The sequence below is a fragment of the Leptonychotes weddellii genome, chromosome 15 (assembly GCF_054177405.1).
Source record: "Leptonychotes weddellii isolate Sample4059 chromosome 15, ASM5417740v2, whole genome shotgun sequence".
Classification (NCBI taxonomy): domain Eukaryota; kingdom Metazoa; phylum Chordata; class Mammalia; order Carnivora; family Phocidae; genus Leptonychotes; species Leptonychotes weddellii.
In genome coordinates this window covers 48979495-48993114 of record NC_138383.1, presented here as the reverse complement: position 1 = coordinate 48993114, position 13620 = coordinate 48979495, and the positions used below count along the sequence as shown (strand labels likewise).

Genomic DNA, 13620 nt, shown 5'->3' with positions numbered 1-13620 from the left:
GTGGACCCGGGGCTCACGCCTGAAGGCCCCGCGTGACCTTCGTTCCGCTCCGGGCCCGCCCGCGGCCTGCAAGGCCGGGGCCAAGTGCGGGGGTGCCGGGGATCTGGGTCACCCGGGCCGCGGACAAACCGCTCCGCCGGGGAGGCCCGCAGCCGGCAGCGGCCCCGCGCGGCCAGTCCCGGCACCGCAGCGGCCCAGCCTCGGCGGCGCTCCGGTCCCAGCGGCCCGACCCCGGCCGGGACGGTGCTCGAGCGAGGCTGGCAGAGCGCAGGCGGCAGCCGCGGGGCCGCCCCTGCTCGCTCCCGGTGCGCGCTCGGGGCGCTGCGCTCGCGCGTGCACTCACTCTCGGCTTCCGGGAGCCTGGACTTCCGCGGGCGAACAGCTCTTATAGGCAGTAGCGCAGCCCCATAGCAAGAGCCCGGATAGCTCAGTCGGTAGAGCATCAGACTTTTAATCTGAGGGTCCAGGGTTCAAGTCCCTGTTCGGGCGTCTGCTTTTTTTTCTTTTTTTTGAGTATAAATCTCTTCTTGAGTATGCGTAATATCTGTATTCCTTTAAACAAAAGCAAGAAAAAAAAAAAGAATAACAAAAGTGCTGTTACATGACTTTAAAAAAGAACTGATAGGGTTTTTAGTTTTCAGAAAGTAGAACGAGTGAGAGTGGAGGGAAAGTAGAGATGTTTCCTGCGAATTTAAATGTTCTGGTAGGCACATTAAAGACTAAACAGAACCAGGTGATATTAATTTTAATAACATATTTTATTTAACCCATGAAATCTTATCTCAACCCGTAACCAATATTTTTAAATTATTAATGAAATTTTAACAATCTTCTTTTCATTTAAGTGCCGTGTCTTCTAAGTATGGTGTGTATTTTACACGTCACAGGGCATCGCAGTTCGTATCTCAGGAGCTCCATAGAGGCGCCCATCGCTTCAGGTAGATGTTTTTGTTTTCTTTTCTGTGAATGATAGATTGCGAGGGGCAAGAACTTCAGTATTATGTACACTCCCAGAAAAGGCCTCCCAGGAGTGGGTTCCATGGTGTAATGGTTAGCACTCTGGACTCTGAATCCAGCGATCCGAGTTCAAATCTCGGTGGAACCTTAAGTTTTGCCTCAACTCGTACCGTTATTTCTCAGCTTCGTGCATGAGCGTTTCTCGTCCCCCGAGAGGGTCTGAGAAGGAAAGCAAACGAAGACGCTGTCCTTTGGGCTTCCCAGACCGGGTAATCGGAGCCGCCGGCACACCATCGAAACACACGGTCAGCACTTAAAAGATAGAACAAGTTGCGCTAGTTTTGAGAGAGAACGCAATTTCAGGACACCCTACTGCGGACATCAGTTAAGAAGAACCGAAAGCCTCTCTGGCGGTTCCCGCCAGGTTCTGGCTGCCACCACCCAGGCTGTCCCGAATAGCAGGGAGGGGATGGTGCCATCGCTGAATGCGGTCCTTGTAAAAACAAGAGACATACGTCCCAGAGGAAGGGCGTTTATGAGTTCTAGGGTGCACCGGCCACCAGAAAAACTCCATCTTGGCAGCGGTGGGATTCGAACCCACGCCTCCGAAGAGACTGGAGCCTAAATCCAGCGCCTTAGACCGCTCGGCCACGCTACCTGCGTGGAAACGAGTCCTCCCCGTAGTCCTCCTAAGAGACTAGAGGGGCGAGACAGGCTCGCGATGACTCTACTAAGTCAGCGGGCCTTCTTTGGAAACCCCAGACCCGGGAGCAGCGGACGGCGAAACAGACAGGGCGGAGGAAATAGAGACACACCGATATTTGCAACGAAAACAAGTTTATTTTCGTGGGTGGGGCCACATCTGGGAGTGGGGGTGCGCCTGGGCTGGAAGCATCCCCCAAGCGGGCAGCCGGAGCTCTGTACTCGCTCGCTCCTGCTCGGTTGCTCTCTCTCCCGGTCTCTTCCACCCGTGCGCGCCCGCACTCCCACCTGGCTCTCGTGCCTTTGGCCCGCTACCTCTCCCCGGCAGGCCTGCGAGGTCCCAACCACGCGCTCCTGGCCCACCCCGCCCAATTCCCTCACACCCCTCTCCCTCCCCGCCCCTTGCGCATGCTAGTACCCGTAAGCCGTCAGACGCCGCCGCCCGCCAGGTGGCTCTGTGGCGCAATGGATAGCGCATTGGACTTCTAGTGACGAAAGAGCGATTCAAAGGTTGTGGGTTCGAATCCCACCAGAGTCGATTTTATTTCAATTTTTTTTTTTTTTTTCCCTTTCCTCTTTATCCGGCTTTTCCTTAAAGGTTCCCATCCCTTCTCCCCCTACCCTATTTCAGTGTTTTCCACCTGGTTTCAGCTTCAACCTCAGTCTCCGCTCTGCTCTCTTCTTTACTTACCTGTCTGCCCCGGGGCTTGGGCCATGGAGAGCAGGACTGGGAGGGGCGGGAGACAGAAGGAAAGGGAGACAGAAGGAAAGTGGGCGTGGACGCCGACATAAAGGCAGGCCCCTGGCTCGGGGACACACGGGGATTTAATAACCACTTTATTCCATGCACTAAGGACTCGGGGAGGGACTGGGGCCGGGCCGGGGGCAGAGAGGGTACAATCCTAGATGCAAGGTGGGGGGGGCGGGGCAGGGAAAAGGGACAGGAACCAGGGAAATATATATTTATATAGATACTCTAATATAGACCACATCTCACCCGCGCGCTGCGCCCGCGCGCCCCGCCGCCCTCCCCAACACCTGCTAGCCCCGACGCCCGGGTCCCTCTGCTGCCCTCGGGCTGGAGTCTCTACCTCACCCCCAGCCCCCGCCCCCGCCCCACCCCCCAAAGCTCAGGGCCAAGGTCTCCAGAAAGCGGGCGGCGGGGGCGGCGGGGCCTTGGGCGCCCCGTCTTGTCTGTGCGGCGGCGGCGGCGGCAGGAGTCCGGTGAGGGGCGCCGGCGCGCCGGAATCCCCGGCGCGGGGCGAGCAGGGGGACGGGGACCAGGCGCAGCGCGGGCTACGGGGGCCCTGGTGCACTGGGGGGCGCTGGTGCAGCGCGGGGCCGGGCGCCGGGGCGGCGGGGTCCAGCGGTGGGCGCGGCGCTTGGGGCCTCGCATCTACCGGTTCCGGCCGGGGCGGCTTGGGGCGCAGGTAGCCGTGCAGCGCCGAGAAGAGCTGGGCGCGGGCGGCCGGGCTGGCGTCGTGCGCGAAGGCCGCCAGGCGAAGCAGGCACTCGCGGAAGCCGGACAAGTAGCAGCTGGCGAGCGCCTCGGCGTCCTGGGCTGGGGACCGGGGAACCCCTGGAGCCGCGGCGGCGGGTGCGGCCGGCGGGAGCACCGGCGGGCGGGGCAGGGGCCCAGCAGGGGTGAGGGAAGGGGCGGGGCGCAGAGATACCGAGGCCCGACAGACGCACAGACAGAGACAAGAAGCCAGATGGACGGACAGAGGGAGAAAATGAGGGAGACACAGAGACAGACACGCGCGGGTGTTATTAACCTCGCCTCGGAGCAGAGCCTACCACTCCCCAAGCCCACCGTCCATCGCAGGGTCCGCCCCATCTACCCCGGTCCCCGGGCCTCCGTGAATCCCCCCTCCCGCCCTCCGCTGCCCCACCCCCGCGCTGTACCCGGGGGCTCCACCCGGCTTCGCTCCCTCAAGTAGCCCACGGCGAACTCCAGTATCTCTGCTTTCTCCAGCTTCGGGTTGCGGAGGTTCTACAGACGGGAGGGGGAGGGCGCAAAGACAGAGAGGGGTGGGGAGAGAGGGGGAAGTGGCAGGGGGAAGAAGGGAGGGCGGATGCGGGAGCTAGGGGTGCCCCCGATCGCGTGTGCGCGCTGCCCACGGAGCGCGCGACCGAATGCGGAGTGGCGATGACCAAGGACGGTCCTGGGAAACCTTGAGACTACACCGTCCAACCCGAGGGGATGAAACCAACCCACAGGGTGAGGAGGGGGTTTGAAACGGCAAACCCAGGGACGGAAATGAACCACCCTGCAGGCTGTTTTGAGGGGTGATGGGGGAGGAGGAGCGAGCGTTTACAGACCTAGAGGTTGAACACGGACCGACCCTGGGAGTGAAATTTACAGAGCCGGGTGTGAAACTTACAGACCCGAGGGGTGGCCATGAAGATCGCGTTCTGAGAGCGAGAGGGGGCTCTGGGATGGGTTTCCAAGGGCGGGACTCGGGTCAGGACGCCTTGGCGCCCGGGTCGTCAGTGCAGCGTGTGTCCCCACCCCAGTAGGAGGCCCTGGGTCGCGAGGACGGGATGCTGGGGACGCTCCGGGGGCGGTGGAAGGACTGACCTGGTCCCGGGTCCGCTCCAGCAGCAGCAGCCTCAGCTCTTCCAGGCTGCGGTTGATGCGGTCCCGGCGCCGCTTCTCCACCAGCGGCTTCAGCATCTGCGACCAGCAGGAAAGGGAGAGCGGGCCGACCGGACCGAGACTCAGCGCGGCCGCGCCGGCGTTCTGATCCAGCGGCTGGGATAGTCCCGCCCCCACCCCTTCCCGGACACCCCCAACGAGGGCCTAGGGCCGGGCCCATTGGGTCCCTCTCCGCTCCCGCTCCCAACGCCCCTAGGGTCAACGTCTGTAGCTCGCCTCCTCTCTCTCCCGGGTCTTCTGCATTCTCCTCTCTCAGTCTTGTCCTCCCTCCTCCCCTCTCTGTGTCTCTCCTTCTCCTCCTCCTCTTTTCTTTCTACGTCTCCGTCTCGTGCAGTCTCTCTGTCTCAGTGGAGAACTTTGGGGGCCCTCTTTGCGCCCAGACACGTGGCCCGCAAGGTGCCGGGCTCTGAGTCGGCGGCCCTGAGTGTAGAAAGGGAGATACCCGGCGCGACCGCGCCTCCTCTTCTCCCTCTAACCCGTCTATGCAGTCACATTACTCTACTGGTTCTAAAAGCTTCCACCCGATCTCAGGCCTCTGGAACCAATGCATTCCGGGCCTTCTCTATGAGGCTGCCCTGGGCCAGCTCTGGCTCACCGAGCGCGTGGAGCAAGTGCCTAGCCTCTCCGCTCTTAGTTTCCACCCGCCTCCCTTAGCTCTGTGCTCCCCTTGCTTATTTCACTCAAATTCGTGCCCCCTCCCACGCCCTCCAAGCCGCAAGGTGCCACATCCCATTACCCAAACCCAAGACCTCTACTTCTGCCGCCCACGCAGCTCCCGCCCTGACTCTGTCCCCTTCTTCATCCTTTCAGCTTCCTTTCCACCTCCTGGCTCCTTGGGTCCCCCACGCACCTCCCCCCTTCCAACCCTGCGCCTCCAGGCTCTTCCCTTCCCCCAGGGTCTCAGGGACCCGGTCCCCTGACCGGACCAAGGACCTCCGCTCCCTCCCCTCCCGCCTCTCACCTTGGGGCCGTCCCTATTCTCGGCTCGATCCCGAGTGACCATCGCTCCTCCGGACCCTGGTGTGGACCGAGCCCCTGCCCGCCTGGCGCCTTATATCCCGCAGGCTCCTGGGTTGGGGGGGGGTGTAGGACCCGGACCCGCCCCCTTCGGCCCCCGGATCCCGCCCGGCGCGGCCCGGGGCACGAGGCTCCCGGAAAGGGGAGGAGCGCAAGGGGGAGGGGAAGGAGTGGAACTGGCCTGGGAGTGTGGGAAATGAGGGGCCAATGCAGCATTGGCTGGTTTAAGTCCCCTAAGGCTGTATAATGAGGTGGAACCCAGCTGAAGGGAGGAGGTTATTAGAGGGAGAGGGAGTTGAAGCGATTTGGGACAGGACTCAGGAATGAAGTTCAGAGTCCTCCCCGCCAACCACCATTCGCAGCTTTCTTGGGAGCTCTCCGTTTCCTCACCGACTCTGAAATAAAAGATAGCATCCCTCAGCCCCCAGAGTGGATCTTATACACCTTCCCCCAAAATCCACCTCCTAATTGGGTAAGGGAGTGACCTGAGTGTGCTGGGTGAATCTGTCTAATTCACCTGGGGTGAAGGAGCCGCTCTGTGAGATCTTAGTGAATCTTACTCCATTCCCCGAGCACTATGCACACCTGGTGTGGGCTTGGGTCGTTCATACACACATAAGCACTACAGGCCCAGCTTACCCTTACAGGAGCGAGGCGGAAAGACGTGTGTTATCAAGTAGCTATTATAGAGCAGAGTGAAGCAGGTGCTGGGAGAGGGTCATACTGACCGATGGCTGGACTGGGGAGGAGCGGGACCCTCAAGGAAGAGGAAGCAAGGCTTTGAAGCATGGGCAGGGGGTGGAGAAACCTTCCCACTTAGAAGTATTTGATTCAAAACTAATTATAGGAGGTTCCGGCGTATGGTTTCCAGGACACCTGACATAAGTCGTGCTCCCGCTGCTTGCTCCTGGGGACCCCTCCAGCCCATCGGGGAGCAGGGAACAGGCAGTTTTCTTAAAGGGACAAGAAAGAGATACAAAAAGGGATCAACACCCACCTCAAACCAAGAACATGACCCTCTGCAGAATGGTGCGTGAACCCTCGGAGGCTTCCAGATAAAGTGTCTGAGAAGACAAAATCAGAGATTTCACGGGACAGCCAGACCGCCGGGGACAAGGACACGGAAAGACAAGGTTGCAGACCGAGTCGGAAGATAAGCTGCGGAGTCAGAGGCCGAGGAGGCTCTCCGAGCCCTCCCAGGGCCTCTCCACACCTTGGGGTTTTGTTTTGTTTTGTTTCACGGAGTCTGCCTTGCCAAAGCCCGAGCCCGGAGACACACAGACCTTGGGGAGGGCGCTCCCATTTGGGATCAGGGCCGCCAGCACATCCCACCTCCCCCTATCTGGGCCAAATGGGAGCGCAGATGTGTGGCCCCAGCAGCCCCCCTCGCCCCCCTCCTTGGGAACCTGCGCTCGGGCTGAGTTTTTCTCACCTGCACGCGAGGCTCGGGGCCTCGGGCTGTTCGCACCCGGGTGTGGGGCCGCCCCTGGCCATATGGGGCGACTTTATGGCCGGGTGGCCGGATCCGGGCGGGAGGAAGCATGACCTGGCGCTCCACCCACGTCAGCTACTCGGGGGCCACTCCTCCGCCGAGCCCCTGGCCTACACCTTCTGCCTGACCACGGCCGCCTCCACCTCTTACAAGCTCAGGTAGGGCCAGTAAGGAACGGCTATCGCCTGCATTGGTGGTTCAGTGGTAGAATTCTCGCCTGCCACGCGGGAGGCCCGGGTTCGATTCCCGGCCAATGCACTGCTGAATGTCTTTTTCATTTTTATTTTTTCTTGTCCCCACATAGGGGAGAAGTCTGATGAAATGTCTAAGAAGCATCTCTGTTTGACATTCTGAGCAAATATTAATACTCAACTTTTTTACCCTATGGCAGAGTTGGAGGCTCTGGATCCAGATCCGGATTCTCAAGGTCCTCCCACTCCCGGCCTCCCAGCCCGGGGGTCCTGCTGCCTTCCGCACCCCTCCCTCCGCCCCCCCGGCCCCGCACCTCCGCAGGCGTGACCCTGAGAAAGGACACGCTGCTCGGATCCCTGCCCCGGGGGTCCTCCCACCCTCCGCGGGGGAGGGGCGGGGCCTTTCCGCCCTACGCGCCCCAAGTCCCGGGCTCTTCTGGCCCTTTCTCTTCCTCGCTCGCTCTCTCCTAGTTTCTGTTCTCTCTGAAGCACGCCTGCTTTTTCTAAGTCCGTGGGTCCCGGCCTTTTGGTGCCGCCGTCTTCCTGTGCCCCCCGCGGCCCCCTCGGGGGCTCTATCTCTCCAGGTGTCTTAGCAGCGTCCGCGCGGTCTCGTTGGGTCTGCACCTGTGTCCGTGCGTCGCTAGCTCCGGGCCTCTCCGGCCCGCGCGGCTCGTCTCCGGCGCGCCTGGGTCTCTGATCTCTCGCGGTCTCTCCGGGTCTCTGTCGCCTCCCGGCACTCTGCGCTCCCACGCTCCTGCCAGCCCCTGGGAAGCTCGCTCACACCTCCGAGCCCCCCGCCACCTCCCCGCCCGTCCCTTCCCGGCCGCTTTGATCCCGCACGCGTCGGGCCGGCGGGCGGCCGGGCGCCCTCGCCAGCTGCCGCGGCCACTTGTGAGCCGGGGAGGGGGGGGCCCGGGGGCGGGGGCGACCCCGACCCCCACCCCTCCCGCCACGCCGCGCCGTTGCCCGCTGGGCTCCGCCGCTGCCCGGCCTCCTGCGGGCCCGGGTCTCTGGTTCGCTGAGTCTGGGTCGCTCTCCGGAGCTCGCCCTGGGCCTGCTCGGCCTCCGCTTTCTGCCTCGGGTCTGTTTCAGTCTGTTTCATCTGGGGGTTTCCTGTCGCTGGATTGTGTCAGGACGCGGAATGCTCTCTTCGCTCCTCGCAGCCGCGGCCGTGGCTCCCAGCAGGAAACTGTACGACAATCTGGGCATCTGTCTGTCTGCGAGTGTTACTCACTCAGTCGATTACTCTTGGGTGCCAAGTATGGGTAGGCACTCAGGGTGCACTGGTCTGGGCTCTGCTGAAGCTACCTTATGGTGGGAGGGGAGTACAGAAAATAACTAAGAAAGCAGAAAATAATATAACACGGTTATTAGGCTGGTGGGGGTGGGGGGCGGGCAACCGGCCGGGGCAACGGCCTGAGAGTGAAGTCCTGCTTTCTTTACTCGGGGTGGTCAGAGACATCCTCTAGGAAGAGGTGATATTTCAGCCCAGCAGAGCCCGCTGAAAGCAGGTGACAGGCGCGGCAAGTGCAAAGGCTCTGAGGCAGGAATGGACTTTGCTGGTGGGAGCTAGAGAAAGAGGGCCAATGTCCCTGGGACCGCGGATTTGGGGTGCAGCAGAGATAAGAGGGAGAGGCGGGCATGGCCCCATCACACAGGGCTTTGCAAGCTCGGCAAGGACTTTGGACTCTATTCTTACGTGCCAGGCGAAGCAAGTGGAGGGTTTTAACCGGGAAAGTCATGGTCACTGACTTCTCTTTTAAATGACCACTTTGGCTGCTGTGTGGGAGATCATTTGGGTTGCTGGAGCAGCCTTCTAGGCAAGACATTGATGGTGGCCTGTATCAGGTGGAGGCAGCGGAGACAGAAGTGAATGGGTTACTTCTCGGTGTTGGGCTTAAGTAACTGGCTGGATGATGGTGCCTTTTACTGAGATGGCAAACGCCTGGGGAGTGGAGCTTTGGGAAAAGTTTGGAGAGACAGACCAAACATTACGCTCTAGTCAGATTAGTTGAGATCCCCTTAGACATCCAAGCGTCTATGGGATGTATGAAGTTGGGGGTCAGAGGTGGAGGGTAAATGTGGGGGTGTCCCTGGGAGATAGATGGCTTTAATGCTACGAGACTAGAGCACCCAGGGAGAGAGTGTGGAGAGAGAAGAGAGGGGCTGAGCAAGGAGCCCTGGGACTCCCCCAAGACTTACAGGCTGGTCCGAGGAGCAGGAATTGGCAAAGGAATCTAGAGTGATCGGGAAGGTAGCAGAAAAGCCAAAGGAGTGGGAGCTTGAAAAAGAGGGCCAGTGTCCCTGGGACAGAGAATTTGGGAAACCAGGATAACAGCGAGTCTCTGAAGGAGGGAGCCACTGGTTCTAGCTAAGCTCCTGGGAGGTCAAGTAAGGACAAGAGAGCGAAGCGACCATCAGCTTAGCATCTTGGACATCACTGATGACCTGGGCAGAGGGGCGCCTGAGCACAGTCCCGTTAGGGTGGGTTGATGGACGAATGGGAGGGAAGGCATGCAGACAGCAGCTGTAGACATCTCCAGCAAGTTCTGCCATGAACGATGAGCAGAACAGTGTGTGGCACATAGGGGCACGGACCATCCTGGAGGCTGAAGGGAGCAGCCCAGGGAGGGGGGCAGGGAGGAGGGTGGGGGCTGGGCAGTAGACTCCTGTGCCAGGCAGAGAAATCAGCCTCAGGTAGTAGGGAAGGCTCCTCACCCACTGGCAGATGGGGGGAGACAGAGGGTGCGGGTCAGTTGGGGTGCAGGGAGAATGAGCCAGGTTCTCCTGGTTGCTCTCATTTCCTCAAAGAAGAAAGAGTCCAGCTCGCTGCTGGAAGGGAGAGAGCTCAGGTCGTCTGAGGAGAAAGAAGGTGTGAAATGTTCGTTTTGGAGAGTAGGAAAAGCCCCGTGGGCTAGAGGAGTAGGATTTCTAGGCAGGTTGAGAGTCCATTTGAGATGTGGGATCAAAAGTTTCAAGTGCAGAGGCCAATTCACCACAAAGCTAATTCAGTTTATGCTTCAGGACCCCCTCGCTTGCACAGACTCCTGGCGGGGGGTGGCTAGCAAATGTGTTCACATGGCCATGTGCTTCTATAAGATTGGCAAAAGTAAGATATTTCAACTGTAAACGGTGAAGACCGCTGTCTCTTCCCACTCTGCCAGCCTGTCACTCTTTCCCTCTGGGGTTGGAGTGGCTGCTGCCATTTTGGGATCCAGTTCCGGGAAAGGGGAGCTGGAGAGACATACAATGTACGGTTTCGTGGGATATGTTGAGGTGGTTCCCAATGACTTCCACGTATAACGGGTCAGCCTGGCTACCCTGGTGTGGGAATGAGTTCCAGGAAGCTGCTATCACCTGTGTCCGTCACCAGGCCTTGTGCCATGAAGGAGCAAAGCCGGGGGGGGGGCACACGCCATACGAATGGGTCCAGTGGCTCTTGTCACTATAAGGACGTGGATGGTGGAAACAGAACCGGTAGCTAGTCTGTAGAAAGTATCACAGAGATGTGCAGGCTGCTCATTAATGCAAAGAAGTTGTAGTTTTCTGGACTTGGTGACATGGGTGGCTTCAGTCAGCGTTTCCAATTTGTGAGTTGTGATCTCTCTACAAAACCCACCTTTGTACGATTTTCTTTAAAAGCCCCCCTCCCAAATTATAGACACATCAAGCCCCCAAAACCTGAGGCCAGTTGTCCTGGCTGCGCGATTTTCTCCAGCAGGGTTTCCTGTGCAGATATGAGGCTGAGAGACCACCCTCCAGGCGGATGCCCAGTGTTTCTGAAGGTTTGGGGTGGGGGGTCTCTGTGCGGCCTCCAGGCCTCTGTCAGTATGGGCCTGGGTGCGGGTCCCGTGCATATGGTGTGTGTATGGGTGTCTGGGCCTCTTCCTGGCCACCGCCTTCTCAACAGCGACCACATCTGGGCTTGGGGGAGGGGAGCTCGTGTCCCACACGCGCTGGGCCCCTAGGGAGGCGGGCGGCACGGCCAGGAACTGAGACGGCACAGCTGGTGGAGTGTCCCGAGCTTCCCCTCCCCCGCTGGGACGTCTCCCCAGGCCTGGGTTCCAAGGCTCAGCTCCTCCCTCTTTGTTCTTCAAAGGGGAGGCTGGCTTCCTGGGACCCCCTGGGTCCTGGGTAGGGGGAGTTCCTGGAGGGTTGGGTCTTGGGGGCTTGGGAGTTGGGAAGTAGGAGGACCAGGCCGCCCCCTGGGGGGGGGAGGGCAAGGGATGAATCAGGATAGAAGACCCCAAAAAACCCAAAACAAAACAGGACAATCCCCACCCTCACTGGCCAGACGGTCTCGTAGGGGAAACAGTCAGTCACAGGAACATTAAGCAAAACGTATTTGTCAGGTGGTGGTTACGTGCTTTGGAGAAAAGCCAGCAAAGGAGCGGAGAGTGGGAATTGTAATTTCAGAGGGTATGATCAGAGCCTTAGGACTCACTGAGAAGGTGAAATTTAAGAGGTGAGAGCTACACAGGAGTGCCTCGGGGAAGAGCTCTCCAGGCAGACACCAGGCAGGAAAAGTCTTGAGGGACGACATGCCTGGCTTGTCAAGGAGGGGATGGCGGCACCGGACGAGGTTGGCACGGCCAGAGTTGAGATCAGAGAGATAAAGGGGGGGCAGGGCCTGATCACCCAGGACCTTCTAGAAGGTTCCATGGACTTTGTCACGATTCACCCATTTCTGAAGGAGATGAGAGCCCATTGGAGGGCTCTTCCACCCCCCTCCCCCACAACTAGCTTTTTTTGTTTTGTTCTGTTTCTAGCACTTTTAACACTATAGTACAGTTATCAATATCAAAATTAATATAATACCATTATTTAATTCTCCAGTCCATATTCAAATTTCCTAAAGTGTTTCAGGGATGTCCTTATAGCTCTTTTGTCCTGATTCAAGAGCCAGTCCGGGATCACGTGGTTTTGTCTCACTCCTAGGTCCTTTCCGTCTCATTTAATCTGCAAGAATCTTCGCTGTTGATCTTCTCGGTTTTGAAGAGTTCAGGACCATTATTCTGTAGAGTGTCCTTCTGTTTGGCTTGTCGGATGTTTCTTCACGGTTAGAATCAAGTTACAATCACCATAAGTAGTGATCAATGGATTTAGCAAAAAGATTATGTCTTTTTGGCAGGGACATCACCACGGAAGTGACATCAGGTCCTTCTCGGTCTTCCGTGTTGTCATGTAGGAAGACACAGGTCAGTTTGCCTCAATAGTAATACTGTCTTCGGTCACGTGGTTAGATGGTGTTGGCCAGGGCTGTCCGCCGGAACGTTATTACTGGCCCCCTCCCGAGGAGTAATTAATGTAATTTGTGGGAAGATACTTTGAGACTCTTCGCTACTTATGGCCCCATTAAGGTTCACCCTCTACTTGAATATTCATTGATGATTTCTAACTCTATATTTATTAGTTGGCAGTTTACTGTAAAAAGAGCCATCCCCTTCCTTCCCATTTTATTTATTTATACTGATACGAACTTTGGAGTCTTAACTGATTTAAGGAATTATAATCCATCACAATCACTCCTTATTTTAATGCTTGATTTGTCCCAGATTTAGCCAACGGGAGCTCCTTTAGCTGTAACCCCTAGCTGTTATGTCTTTTTTTTTTTTTTATAGGTACCCAAAATTCTTTGAACATTACTTTGCTGTGCAACAAAGTGTTCCAAGAGCATCTTATAATTCCCTAACTGAAGCCCTGGAATCAGCCTTTTTTCCTAGGAGCCCTGGTTCATTTTTTTTTTTTTAAGATTTTATTTATTTACTTGACAGAGAGAGAGAGACACAGCGAGAGAGGGAACACAGGCAGGGAGAGTGGGAGAGGGAGAAGCAGGGCTCGATCCTAGGACCCTGGGATCATGACCTGAGCCAAAGGCAGACGCTTAACCGACTAAACCACCCAGGCGCCCCGGCCCTGGTTCATTTTAGAGGAGAATGGTATTTAGTAACCAAGATCTGGTCACTTGTGTGCTTATTGCTATTTGTGTATCATTCCTTCTAGGCTTTCTCAGTGGAAAGAGCTAGGAAATATATATGTATATATGTATGTTTGTTTATGTTTATGTACGTATGTTTATATGTCACTAGTTAAAAACCATGAATTCATATTGCTATCCCATGGGAGATTTTGAAGAGAGGAATGACAGATTCCGATTTATGTTTTGAAAGGATCACTATGCCTAATGTATTCAGAGTAGACTGCAAAGGAACAAGGAAAAGAAAGGAAGCAAGGAAATAATCTAGGGGCTGTTGTAATAATCTCAGTGAGAGATGTGGGTGGACCAGGGTGTAGTGATGACATGGTGATAAGTAGCCAGGTTTTTAACATGTTTTAAATAAATTCCTGACTGCGTGTGTGTGTGAGAGAGAATCAGGGATGATCCTAAGGTTTTTAGTCTGACCAACTGAAGAAATGGAATTTTCCTTTCCTGAGATAGAAGATCTACAGGTGAAGCTCATTTCAGGGGGAAGCCAGGAGTTGGTTTGGCCATTTTGTTTGTGATCAGATATCACAAACGGAAACGATATTAGATATCCAAGCAGAAATTATAAGTAGATAATAGTATATATGCATCTATAATTCAGGAAAGAGTTGTGGAG

At 57.1% G+C, this 13620-nt stretch overlaps 1 protein-coding gene and 5 non-coding genes across 6 annotated transcripts; 4 read left to right on the top strand and 2 right to left on the bottom strand.

The window, feature by feature from the left end:
* The first annotated feature begins 416 nt into the window (after positions 1-416).
* TRNAK-UUU (transfer RNA lysine (anticodon UUU)) lies at positions 417-489 on the top strand. Its single transcript has one exon. It is a non-coding gene; the product is annotated as a tRNA-Lys (tRNA).
* A 544-nt stretch (positions 490-1033) lies between these two features.
* On the top strand, positions 1034-1105 carry TRNAQ-CUG (transfer RNA glutamine (anticodon CUG)). Its single transcript has one exon. It is a non-coding gene; the product is annotated as a tRNA-Gln (tRNA).
* Positions 1106-1533: 428 nt separating this feature from the next.
* On the bottom strand, positions 1534-1615 carry TRNAL-UAG (transfer RNA leucine (anticodon UAG)). The gene has a single exon. It is a non-coding gene; the product is annotated as a tRNA-Leu (tRNA).
* Positions 1616-2110: 495 nt separating this feature from the next.
* On the top strand, positions 2111-2197 carry TRNAR-UCU (transfer RNA arginine (anticodon UCU)). The gene is given in 2 exon segments: positions 2111-2147; positions 2162-2197. It is a non-coding gene; the product is annotated as a tRNA-Arg (tRNA).
* A 525-nt stretch (positions 2198-2722) lies between these two features.
* On the bottom strand, positions 2723-6857 carry HES7 (hes family bHLH transcription factor 7). The gene is made up of 6 exons (XM_081805762.1): positions 6768-6857; positions 6333-6399; positions 5280-5730; positions 4241-4336; positions 3565-3652; positions 2723-3238 (listed from the first exon to the last, which is right to left on the bottom strand). Exons 3-6 carry the CDS (start codon positions 5319-5321, stop codon positions 2790-2792), a joined length of 675 nt encoding a protein of 224 aa, XP_081661888.1. The 5' UTR covers positions 5322-5730; positions 6333-6399; positions 6768-6857; the 3' UTR covers positions 2723-2789.
* Positions 6858-7014: 157 nt separating this feature from the next.
* TRNAG-GCC (transfer RNA glycine (anticodon GCC)) lies at positions 7015-7085 on the top strand. The gene has a single exon. It is a non-coding gene; the product is annotated as a tRNA-Gly (tRNA).
* The last annotated feature ends 6535 nt before the right edge of the window (positions 7086-13620 follow it).